The 13,222-nt window shown below is 38.0% G+C and overlaps 1 protein-coding gene across 1 annotated transcript; it reads left to right on the forward strand.

The window, feature by feature from the left end:
- Window positions 1–11,549: 11,549 nt before the first annotated feature.
- Window positions 11,550–11,774, forward strand: RB195_003550 (uncharacterized protein; the record flags this gene model as incomplete). Its single annotated transcript, XM_064201252.1, has 1 exon — window positions 11,550–11,774. One exon carries the CDS (start codon window positions 11,550–11,552, stop codon window positions 11,772–11,774), a length of 225 nt encoding a protein of 74 aa, XP_064057133.1.
- Between the last annotated feature and the right edge of the window lie 1,448 nt (window positions 11,775–13,222).

Below are 13,222 nucleotides of genomic sequence, written 5' to 3' on the forward strand. Positions count from 1 at the left end.
GTACTGCCATTAGGCGGTGTCTGAAGAGAGCAGATTTAGCTACATTTCGGTCGTTGAAATACCACCAAACTATATGAAACGTCAGCTAGTTTAGAATCGCTCGAACGATACAATTTGTACATCACTGAACTGTACTATTTGTGCCACAGGTAGGCCACAATATAGCTTGAAATCCGGAGTAATTTGCCTTATTTCTTGTCTGAGCTATGGCGTGTTGATGAAACGGCACGACTACTATATACCCGCATCAAAGAGTACTTGAACGGAAAGAATAAATTAAAGGAGTGGACATGTTTAGGCGCCCATAGAACAGAAAAACACGACGGAGCGAATTTTAGGGTCAGGGTTGAGATCTTGTATTAGGAAACTTAAAAGTTGGCTCGAAAATCGCCAGAGGCATTTTGGATCAACCCAAGAACAATAGAATGAATCGCAAAGGCCAATACATCTTGATAACACGTGAACTCACATCATATCTCGAATGCCTCTTTTGATACGTACGGGACATTATAATCACTCGCTTTTGTGGTCGATCAGTCGGTGGTCCCTGCAAGGTGTCTCCGATAAAAGGTGAGGTGAGCAGTCGCTAAGTCAGTGGTTGAAAAAGTAGGGTTACAGTGTGTCTGATTAGTTGTGGGAAATTTGGCTGTTTAGATTGTGAATCGAACTGCTCATTTCAAGCTTTGAATTAGGCGATTTTGCCGAAACGTTGGCCAATAAGGTTATGAAATAATACCTCGTGTACAATTATTGGAAATCAAAACGACAAGATCAATTTCTTACCAGAGGACGTTTGTTGCATCTTTAATCTGCCAAATAACCTTTTCACAACAAAAAGAGAACAGGAGCTTTGATAAGTTTGCAATTCATGATAAAAAAGGAGCACAAAGAAACACGGACCGAAGTAACAAAAATAATCCTTATAGAAAGAATCAATAACGGTGAAAAAGAACTTTTTGTGCAAATGCTGTAAAGATGGAAACATTTGTAAAAAAAAAAGGAGGGCAATGATTTAATCTAATGCGAGAATTTGACATGCAACAAACATTCACATTCAATTCTCTTTTTTTCGTGTTTAACAGAAACTCTTGAACATCATAACATGTTTTCTCTGCAACGAAATTCAAAGGGGAAAAAAGCCATGATTAAAGATATTGGCTAGAGAAGATTCATAAGCCACAATTTCTTAGGTTTTTTTGAGTTCAACATCATTAGTTCAACAATGTATAAGGAAAAGGTATTCTACTTTTGAAAAACCTCAGAAGGAATATTTCGAAAGAGAATTCGATATGTCTGTGATTTGCGAACGCACTAAACAAAAATTTTTAATCAATCTGTATAACCTAAGGGATAACCACTTTTACTGCTTTTTTTAAATTTGGATTTGAGCATACTGATGAGTTCTCATGCTCTTTAACACATGACTAAAAGTAACCTGTCGTATCAATCGTTTCATATACATTCGCCTAGTTTTTGACAATGGCTCAGTGCCAGAGTCTTCGCCCATTAGATGTGTCCCCTTGGTGCGGTCCTCTGCGGTGCAACGTTTTTCTTCTTTGTGGAAAACTTTTGTGACAAACAGACAAACACAAACATACGCCTACTGAGCGCGTTGTTTCATAGCATGGTAACTTCTTGAGATTCATCACAGTTGAGCATCGTTTGCGACACAAAGAAGACGTTTGTGTGCAAGTTTGCATTCCTTGGTTTTCTTTTCATTTATTTTTTTCTTTGCAAAAACATTTATTGACCTAGATTTGCCTTATAATCTTTGCGATTACTTATTCGCAAACATTGTTTTTAGTAAAGGAATTTCCATGATTTCAACTAGTAAAACAAGCTTTTGTAACATAATCTCGTTAATCGTATAATATCTATCATCTTTTTGCGATTACCCTTGCAACCCTGCTGCGTCACAAGGGTTTTTATGATTTCCCAAACATATGGGAGTTCCGGTGAAGATCAGACGGGTATTTGAGACGCTATGATGTCTGAAATCGGATTGCCGCTCTAAATATGTAGTTTATTACAGTAGCGGTAAATCCAGTGATTTTACGGATTACTCTAAGCATGTATATAACTCATCACATACGTAGTGTAGATAGTTCTGCAGATTAGACGGTAACAAATTTGAGAGATGACTAGTGAGCCTATCTATCGAGGCTGTGTAAGCTTACAAGGAAAGGCATAGATTCTATTTCCGGCGATGTTCCATCAAATTTCAGTGAAGAGTAATGTTAATCATAGTGAGACTCATGTAGCTACAAGGTTCTCCTCACAAACATTTCGCTTGGTCTTAGGATTGGTCTTAGATGGCAAAGAAGAGTAGGACACAGCATTTTTTGCCTTATTTGCCTGCAGAATGTCTGATTGTGATATCTCTCTGAGAATACGTCCAGATATCATCCTATATAATAAGGGGTTTATTCTGTCACGTGTATGTTAGTGTTTGTGTATGTGTGTGACGAAATTCAAGAAAGCCGTAAGGCGGATCCAGCGATGCTAGACAGGTGTTCAGGTGCCAGAAAGCGACGAGATGGGGTGGGACGAGTCCTACGGTGAGGAATCGGTGCGCCCCAGTAGAGGAGTGGGGTATAATAATTCTAACTGAACTTGTCTTTAAGTGGTTAGTAGAAAACGAGACGTTGTGAACCGTTTCATACCCGTGAAAAGTGCATGTGTTGTACTTTCCCCATGTCTATGGGCCTCCACGCTTTCTTCTTCAGTTTAGTCAGACCTTTCCTTGAGAAATTTGAAACACGCATGCAAAAAGCTGCTTAATTACTAGTTAACAGTTCAAGTGATCTGAAGTAGACCTTATCCGTGCGATGATGACGTCTAGTTCATCTCATAGTAGCACATCATTCTGTGCTAATTGTTGAGGAAAAAGAAAAAAACCCCATACTTCGAACTATATTTCTACATTGTAGCAGGAAAGGAGTACAGGTACAAAATTAAGTTTGGATATTCTCCAGGTGAAGACGGATTTAGGAAGGAAACTCTTGTATCACTCCATTTTATCGTCATTTCATCAATGCTTAATTTTCTGGAGAAAGGTGTTGTTAGAAAAATACAAATTTAGTTTCACAGAAAATATCGCTTCTTTTAATTCCTGTTGATCAATGAAGGCGATGCGAATACCGTGTAGTAGTGTAGATAATGTAGATGTCCGGAGTTAGCCAGACGTTTAAACTGGTACTTAATATTCCTCAGTCATCATCAGCCCATAATCAATGGATTTTCTATCTTCAGAAGCGTTGAACTTAAACTTGAAGTGTCTCACAGAGCTTTTGTCATGACAGCTTACAGGTTTCGAACAATCCCACAGTAAATTGATTTCTATAATTGAGCCGGACACGAGGCTGCTACAATCCTTTATTTCTGGCTAACGTTTCGGCAATATCGCCTTCTTCTGAGACTGAAAGGGTGAAAGTGAACGTGAATGAATCCGATCAAGCGCCTTATCAGCTCAACAAAGATATCCTACGTTTGCTGCTGGGCCTCATAGTTACCAGTAGAAGAGAAGATAGTAATTCTACAGTAGAGTCCCTTTAAACGAAATATGAGCTGCGAACAAAAACAACACAGCGTTTTACAGTTTGTTTTTGCCAGAAAACGTCAACATTCTTCTCCTTGAGAGTTTAGTTAATCCCATATATAATTTGTTTCTATCAGAAGTTTAAAGCGAAACATTCACCAGTCAAATGAGGCAGCACAACCTCTCCAACATTCACCACGGAAGGAAACGCTATAAAATTAGCATCATTCATCAAATTATCATCAAATTAGCATCAGCACTATTAGCATCTCTATTCCATTTTGATTTTCGAAAAAAAAAGAGAAAAAGAATTATACGCTGACATAGAGTATTTGGTTACAGGCAAGTGAAACCGACCCAAATGTGGGACGAAATCAAGTCGAATCAATCAGTTAAAGTTAAGTTTAAAGCGATCCCGGATGTAAAGCGGAAAGATTTGAAAAAATCATCAACCATTTTCATCTTTACATTTCTCAGGAATTTTGATTAAAAAAGAAACTATTCTTTGCTTAATTTCTTAGCTAATTTTTGTTGTTTATCTATTATACGAACTGTCTTGCTTTATTCCAGTTTTCGTTCTTTTTAAGAGCACCTATCCCTCTAGGTCTAGTAATTATTTCGGTCTCCTGTACTTTTCATCTGTCTCCTTTTAAGGAACATATTATGATAGTCATATTTTCGCCCTTCCCGGTTGAAAAGGTGCTTATCCCACAATTAACGTGAAAAAAGTGCTGTCTAATATCTTAAAAGTGATACTAAGTAGTGCTTTTTGCTTCCTAAGTGCTACTTCAAGTACAAATTTACCACTTCTTCTTCCAAGCCGCCACTGAAATGACGATGGAAAATTGTTCATAGATGAAAACTTACTGGTTATTTTTGGCATCTACATTGATTTCGACGGTGTACTTTGCGAACATGAAAGCGAACATGAACAACTTCTTAAAGTTTACTTCTCGAAACAAAACAAGGTTATATCCAGAGTTTTTTCTTTGTTTTTTTGTTAGGGATACGCTTCACATTTAGTAGTAGAAAATGATTGTTGACGTGAATTGCGTAGATGGTGCAAGTGCGGCATTCAATGATTGAGATCTTATTGAGCGAGTAGTTCAGTTTTTGGTTACTTCAAAATTGCACCTTTGATTGATAGGAGAACTTTTGATGTGATATTTTTCCTTTTTGGCAACGTGTTCATCAATTTTCATCGGGAATTTTGAAAAAGGGAAGGCACATTTGTTTAACTCCTCAACAAACTCGCTCAATGTGAGAGAAGACAAGTTTCGCTTCTTGTTTTGAGCGCAAACCTCAAAACGTAGAAGATGTAAGTCGCTACGTTAGTTAGATAAAGTATGACAATAATAATAAATAAATAAAAATGAAATACAATTTTTTTGACAAATTGGTGTTGATGCGAGAAGTTCTAGGAGGCATATGATCTGTTATAGGCTAGAAACGCATACATACATACATACATATTTCCGAAAGACAATGTAGAGCAATCTGAAGTATTCTTCTTCTGGAAAGTCCAACTAACTTGTACATTATCTTGAGACTTACTGTCTACAGTTTCGAAATAGTAGTAATAACAATAAACAGTAATAGGTGCTCCGTAGAATAATATGTATTGCAGTTGTAATATGATCTTGTTGTCGAAATTTCTCTTCTGCTCTACTACGTCATATTGTTACTGTTTTGTTCAATCCTCTATGGTCGGTTTTTGCATTCGAAGGCCACGAGCTTCGCCTCATCATTAGAACACTGTAGTGCTCTGTTATCACATAGGTGCTCTGCAATTTTTTACGGTCGTCCGTGGTAAATGAAAGAAGACTTGATTCCAGCTCTTGATTTCCGCTATTCATTTAATTCATTTATTCAATTCAATTCATTTATCTTAAGGCGTGACGTCTGTGATTCACTTTTGCAGTGAATAGATGACGTAACGTTATCGTGAAAACCAGTGACGTATACGAAAATATCCATGCAAGTAGCATCTAATGCTGCGGCGTCAATTGACGTGATAAATCTTCTGGGAAATGGAAATGGAAAAGGAAGTGTGTCATAGGCTTGTCATAGTCTTATAAGAGATATAGGGGTTAAAACCGTTTTGTTTATAGTGGCTTTGTTTAGCCATGAGTTATATATTTAAAGGCATCCCACGAATCCAGTGTGCTACGGATTTTAGGTGGGTTATGCCTATGCGGGGTCGTAGATTCCGAGGGGAAGAGAGTGATTCCGTCCAGTTCTTCCTAATTGCCGTGAAAAACGGCCCAGAAAATGCGGCGCGTGCACAAGGTTGGGACGCTCCTGTACAACTCTTCGCAGACAACAGCGCCCCAGAACGTTCGATGCCGCATCTTCGAGGCCGTTTTTATACGGCAATTGGAGAGAAATGGACGGAATCACACTCTTTCCCACAATCTACGACCCCGTATAGGCATAACCCACCTGAAACCCGTGCCATCCCGTCATGAGGTGACGTCTTTAAACTAGCTACTCTGCAATAGGGCACTACTCTTTTACAGTGCACAAATCCAGCGCCGGGGGCCAGCCCCATAATCATTTTACCGCTTCATATTGCGCGTGCACTATGAAACACCTAAACGTGAAACGTGCACCTATCTTACTCCGTTGGACATGTCTTACTGCTTTCTGGAATTTCGTTACACATACACAAAGAGGCTGTTATTATAAAGCATGATAATTCTATTTGAGGCTTGTTGTTCTAAATGTTAGTGGCAGAAGATTTAAAAAAAAAGAATGGAAGCGGTTGAGGGGTTTATCGAAGGTGAACGGTATAATACACGGTCAAAGATATACCTAAAAATATAAGCTGTTGAGATCACTGATTGATACTACAACAAACAGAGAACTGCTCTAAGGAGTTACCAAGATTAAAAGATGTGCCGAGCGCCTATTCCAGAAGAGAGAAACCTATTGATTCGAGTATCCGTTCAATTCACTTCGAAAATTTGAAGAACTCAAGTAATGATTGATTGGTGATGCCGCGTGTTTGGGTGGAATAATATATAACAGTAGTGTGACAACTTCTACTTTTTCTAAGAATGAGTGAACTTTTTTTCTGATTTAGTAAGAGTCAGACTTAGAAAAGTTTTGAATCTTTAACTTTTACATAGATTTTAGTGGTCCGAAGTCGACATCGCGACAAACGACAGTCAGCATCTTTCAAAAATGTGTCATACTCTGAGTGACTTGTCACTTTTCTCTTACTCCCGCGGCGAATCATCCCAAACTGAGCATAGATGATTCCTCTCTTTCCAGGAACTCTTGAAACATCGGCCCGGGAGCAGAGCTTCTCTTTTTCTCTCGGCAATTTGTAAGAATTAGGCCAAAAGAATCCTCGTGATGTGTATTTTCGTCGTGGAAAAGTACTATTTTGACCGCTCTGAATCATTCTTTTTTCACGCTCGTATGTTTCCTTTGATTTCTAACTATCATACTGTGCAGAGCTAATTGGATGTTTAATGCATAAAACCAGGCTAAATGAAAATCGCCTAAGTTTTTTCTTTTGTCGTTTCATTTTGCCCTCATTGGCTTTATCTGATTTTCTAGCTTTGTAAAATAACGCGACGTTGTCCCATGATTTTGCTTTGCTCGCTACTACAGTCAAAGTTTGCCACGAGTGTTCTGTGTTCCTCTTCCAAAAAAAAAAATCCGTTTTTTTCTTGTAAAAAGTGAAATCAACTAAAGAGAATTCAAGTAAGGTTCCCCAGCTTCTTCGGATTTTTCAGGATTTACAACTTCCGCCGATTACAAGATCTGTTAAAATTTGTTCTATGAACCGTTGAAAAATATTATCGTGGTATAGCTAAAAGCTCTTTCAAATTAGACTAATGCTGTTTTCATTGTAGGGGATTGTAAGAGATTACAGTCTAGAACTCGCAAAAATAGTCACGATCATTGGTCTGCTGTGGGACATCGTACTATAGGACTCAGCTATCTATATTTTATTTAACTAAGAACTATGGTGAGGTAGTCTATCCTCCGGAGTACTCCGGAAGAACTACAGGTTCGGTTTAATAGCAGATCTCTAACATTTCTTTTACTTTGCATTGAAAATATATATCCAGATAAAACCAGAAGCTCTTCTTAGACTAGACAAATGCTGTTTTCTTCCAGAAGATGCAACAAAAGTCAGGCGGGAAACCGCAAAAGCAGTCATGATCATTGGTCTGCTATGAAACGTCATTCCACAGGGTTTAGCGTCGATTCACACCTGTTATTTCTCCAATTCGCGCATCCCTCGATAAGCCTAGCACTGAGATAATCTAGTGGACAAGAAATCGCAGAATTTTCAACTCTACATATGTATTATAGATCTGACGTGTGATCACGGAACTGCTGAAGGAAAAATGCGATCCAGCGGCTGAGTGCCAATTTTGTTACAGTCGCTTGCATCATCATAGTGCTTGTAAAGTTGAATCAGAGTAAACAGGGCATAAACGAAAAAAAAAGATATGAAATTAGGTTTGAACCAGCCAGTCCGAGATTTCCTCCTTCCGAGCTCAGAGAAAAAACGTATCTTTGGGAGAAGTGCTCTGCGCTCCAATTGGAGTTTAGGAGCGCGCGTAAAATTTGATAACTATTAGAAAAACTAGATGACAGTAGTGGAAGGTGGTAGGAGTACATATAGTATCCTGTTGATGTTCCGCATTTATCTCGTTGCTTTTTTTTAAAATCTAACATATTTGGAAATTATTAGCAAAGTAAAGTGCCAAGGTAGCAGATGACTCCTTGAGATTTGGACAATTAAAAAACAGTGAGAATAAGCGTAGGCTTGTTGGCTCTTTTGCTAATTGTTCCACCTTTCTCTGCCCTTTTCACTCACAGCGTTCGTAAGTGGGACGTTATACACATATTCTGCTCACTTATAACCGCAAGTTCCCATTCTTATGAGAAACGCCCAAGAGAAGATTGCAAAATAAAAACTTCCAATAAATATCTTGTGTAACTCTGCACTAGGTCTTTCGATAGTTTTTCTGTCCTTATACCCTTATTTATACACTAGAATGTTATTCTAATATGCTTAAAGGCATCACCCCTCGAATCCGACGTGATATGGATCTCCGATGGTCAAAGACTATACGGGATCGTAGTTTGAAGAAACAGGTGCGACAGCGCTCATTTCTTCCTAATTGCCGTATAAAAACGGCCTGGAAGATGCGGCTCCGAACGTTCCAGGGCGCTGTTGTCTGCGAAGGGTTGTACCGGAGCGCCCCGGCCTTGTGAACGCGCTGCATCTTCCGGGGCGTTTTTCACAACAATTAGGAAGGAATGGACGGAATCACTCTCTTCCCCTCAATCTACGACCCTGTAAACGCATAACCCACCCGAAACCCCTACCACCCCAGATTCGTGGGGTAATGCCTTTAGGAAGTTTTTCAACACTATAGTGAGGTGAGAAGCTGTATCCAAGACTAAACTACTGAAACTTCTAAAAGTTCTTCTTCACTTCTACTTTAAATTTCCAAAAAAGTCTTAAGTGAATTGGTCACGCAAACGCCAAGATGATATCTTCTCGCAAAGGTGTACTACACAGTGTTTTCCCCACAGGTAATTTTTTTCAGAAACTGTTTCCTTGATGGGTGTTGAAAGTTCTAATTACATTCAATCGGTAGAGCTCAAGCTTATGATTCTATTGATGTGTAGATCTTATAATAAAGATCAAATTGAGGCTGGTTGTGAAAAAAAGAATCCGCGTCTTTTTCGTCTTCTGTCGAAGAATTATCGACCCTACTGTAAATTGTGTTATTTCATTATTATATTATCACATTATTGTAATATTGTTAAGGAATTTGCTGCATCTGAGGAATCGGTATTTGTTCAATACGAGAGTACAGATAAAAGCTATGAGAGAAAGTGTGCATATGCTTGAGAGCTACCTTGCTAGGGCCCGTTTTTGGTGGGAATGATCACCGCAGCAAAGGTATCTCAAAAACTGGAGTAACTCGTGTTCTTCAGCTGGTGGCTTACAGGAATAAAAGTAGTATCTATTCAGCTGTATTGGCTTAGTAAAATCACACATGAGAGATTTGTAGAGATAGTCTTCTCAGGCCTCCATTTTTTTAAGCCTATACATGTGAATAAACATGCAAACATATATTTGAAGGAATAAACAGAACACAAGAAATATAAGCCGATAAATGTATATATTAGAAATAAATTAACTAACTTCTTTAATTAATTTATTTCTGATATGTGAAGCATTTACAGTTGAGGACTTTTCCCCGTTAAAGCACATAAATATCAACTCAAAGGGGGAACATTACAATGTTACAAGATATCTTGATAGATTTTAGCATTTGTTTGAGACAAAAAACTAAAAAAAAAACTTTGACTAAGAAAAACATTGAGAGTCGTTAATTTTTGTAATTTGAGGAATGATATACGGTGGCTAAATAACTAGAATATAACTGTGTACGACTGGAGATCAACACATTAAATGCAGCTGTTGCAAGAAGAACAGGTGAAATATAAACCGGCTCGTTAGGCAGAATTCACGTTGGCATTTAGTTGAATTGTTTAGTTGAAGCGTAGAACGCTGCGGTTGTGATTGAAAATTCTATTTATGGTGAGCTAAAGCCACCTACCTATGCATATCTAATCAAGTTAACATAAACGTCATCCCTTCTAATAAATATTTGCTCGAATAGTTCAGAAAAACGTTGGCAGTGAAGGTCTTACTGCTCAAGATGTGTTACATTTTTTAAAGCCTTCTTTGCAATGTCAAATAAGAGGGGAATGGCAGTACTATTCAAATTATACTGGAAAAAGCAGACAGATCCGATCATCTTACTGCCTAATCCCGTAGTTTTGTTATTAACGTTATTTAATCCTTACGTTTTCGTTGCTGTTAACTTGTGCAATCTTTTCGATCTGCTTGTTGTCGCTTAGCGTACGGTAGCATTCAAGGTAAATGAATGAAAAAATGAATTATTTTTCAACTTTCTCAGGAGGTCCATCGTACGTTGCGACGTTCCCAGAAGGAGAGTCGTAAGAAAAGATCGGAAAAAGAATGGGTTGTTGGGGTTATAGTCGATGCTGTCTTTGAGCAATAAGCGTTTAATATTAGAAAAAATGACTGAGGAAGACTCGAAACCTCAACAGCGAAAATAGCTCAGCTAGGTGAGAGCACACAAGCCACAAAATGATAAAAAAAATATATTATTCCTTCTACTGTGCTGTAGAATTTTGCAGATTCGTAGAAAGCATTTCTATATTTCAACAAAATTTGTTATTTCTATCATTCTTAGTTTTTGAAGAACGTAGTTGAGAAAAATAGTAAATTGTTCCTCCTGTATAATTTTTCGAACTAGCTTTAGAGAGAACCACGACACCCATGAAGATAAATATTTGCGGTTGTGTATCTTCAATGATGGTCTATCAAAAATCGAAGAGGGTTTTTTTAACCGCACCACCGTAGTCAAGCAACAATATGAAGGGAATAGTTGGAATTTTTGGCTCCGCGACAAAATGTGTGTAACTTCGAAAAAATTTCACTAACTCAGCTCATCCTTCATAAAAACGAAACGAAAAAACGTAATTTTAAATAGGTTATAGGTTATACGCTTTCTGCTACGCTTTACCTTTGTCACAAAAAGTTCGGAAACTTGTTAAAATTCTAAACTTTTTTCTCATCTAACTTACAAAAGAAACCAGAATTCCTTCGAAAACGGTAGTTTGTCTATGTTTTACAACAAGGACCTTCATTCGTAAGAGGCACACTTAACTATTAGGATTCTCCAAAAGTAATGCCCGTTTTTTGTGGCTTATTTGTGGTGGGGGAACACCACCAAATCCACGATACGGCGTAGGTTCCAAAAGTTTCGTTGTGGCGATATGAGCCTCGAAGATAAGGAAAGTCGCGGTCGCACTTTTGACGGTGAGCACTACTGCTGAACTCAACAGTCGTCCACTATTCGGAAAAAAATGGGAAAGATGAAAGAATAGAATAAGAGGGTGCGCATGAACTGAGCATGTTTCAAAAACTTTTGAGATGTCCTCAACGCTTCTATTTCTTCGCAACAAGATTGATCTATTTCTTGATCGTATTGTTACGTGTGATGAGAAATTGATCCTTTACGACAACAGGAGTCGTCCTGCTCAATGGATGGACAAGGATGAAGCTTCCAAGTATTTCCCGAAGCCGAAAGTGCACCCGATGAAGACCATGGTGACTGTGGTGTACAGGTGTAATCCATCACAACTTCATGAAACTTGACGAGACCGTCACCGTACTGAAGTGGTGCAAAGAACTGGATGAACAGCACAGGAAACTCGAACTTCTTCGCCCGGCGTTAGTGAACAGAAAAGACCTGATTCTCCTATACGACAATCACACATATAACCAAGATGACAGTATACAATCCCACACATTTCAAAGTGACATTACTGAAGCTGAACTGTTTAGACTACTCCACTCTACCTCACCCACGATATTCACCAACCTTTCGCCAACCGACTATCACTTTTTCAAACATCTGGGCAGCTGACTAAGGGGTATGATCTTCCAAAACCAAGGTGATGCCGAATACGACTTTCTGGAGTTCATAAACTCCGAAAGCTCGGACTTTTATACAGCGGGAATAAGCAAAGTTGTGTTCCGCTGGAAAATATGCGTGGACTGTAGTGATTCTCATTGATAAAGTTGATTTTGAGGCAAGTTATTGCATTTCGAAGTGAATGTTTGAAAACGCGGTTATTTTTTGCACCAACCTAATATCTTCCCACGTTTCTTTTGCGCCGAGCTAAGATCGTTTGTTTTCTACCAAATTTCGCATTTCGTCTTGGACTCATCTCCAATCATGATCAATGTTTAGGGCTAAAATCACTTCCATATCGCCCGCGAATGCTTTGTTGAAGAAGTTTATTTTTGTTCGTCTATGTTTATTTTACTTACTGTTCCTTATATTATTTTATTTTTGTTTTATCTGTTTATTAACTCTCGATTAATTTCTGAAATCTCTTTATTATTTTTAATTTTCAATTGCTGCACGCTTGGGCCTGACCACAATCTTACAAAAGTGATATGAGTAGCTACAAGGTGTTATATTCCATAAGTTCAAAATTAAATTTCTATTCCAAATGCATCCACATTTCATCAAACAAATAAGAAACTGGTAGTGAGTGTTTGTCATGAATCAAATATCTATTGTGGTCGTTCTGGGCATTCATAAGAGTGATGTCTGAATTTTTAATTATATCCTTTTACTTCTATAAGAGAAAGATTTAAACCAGCATTATTATTAGCATTATTTACAACTTATTCAATCACAATCGAATGATTTTGATAAGCTGTGTGTCGTTTTACTTTCAGTCGAGTTAAATTTAATATCCATAGAACGGTTTGCTTCTGAAGTGCTCATTTGTCTTCGTGAACATTTCTTGTTCTAGAAGCGCACCGAGATGTCTATAGATAATTTTTCATTCATTATTATCACTAATTATCAAAATTAGAGAAAAATTTCCGGCGACGTGATTCAAATCAAGGATTTATCTCATGATGCATGATATGCGATTGTGACGTTATTCTTATTCCCTAAGCCGTTCCCTGAATTTCTTAGGATTTTACTCGTATGTCTAAGACTACGTTTTTAGGGCGCACTGTGTAGTACTGCTTTTCATAAAGGGGGTGACAGCAAAATTCTTTTACAATCGTGTTGTACTAGT

The sequence above is a fragment of the Necator americanus genome, chromosome IV (assembly GCF_031761385.1).
Source record: "Necator americanus strain Aroian chromosome IV, whole genome shotgun sequence".
NCBI classification, from domain to species: Eukaryota; Metazoa; Nematoda; class Chromadorea; order Rhabditida; family Ancylostomatidae; genus Necator; species Necator americanus.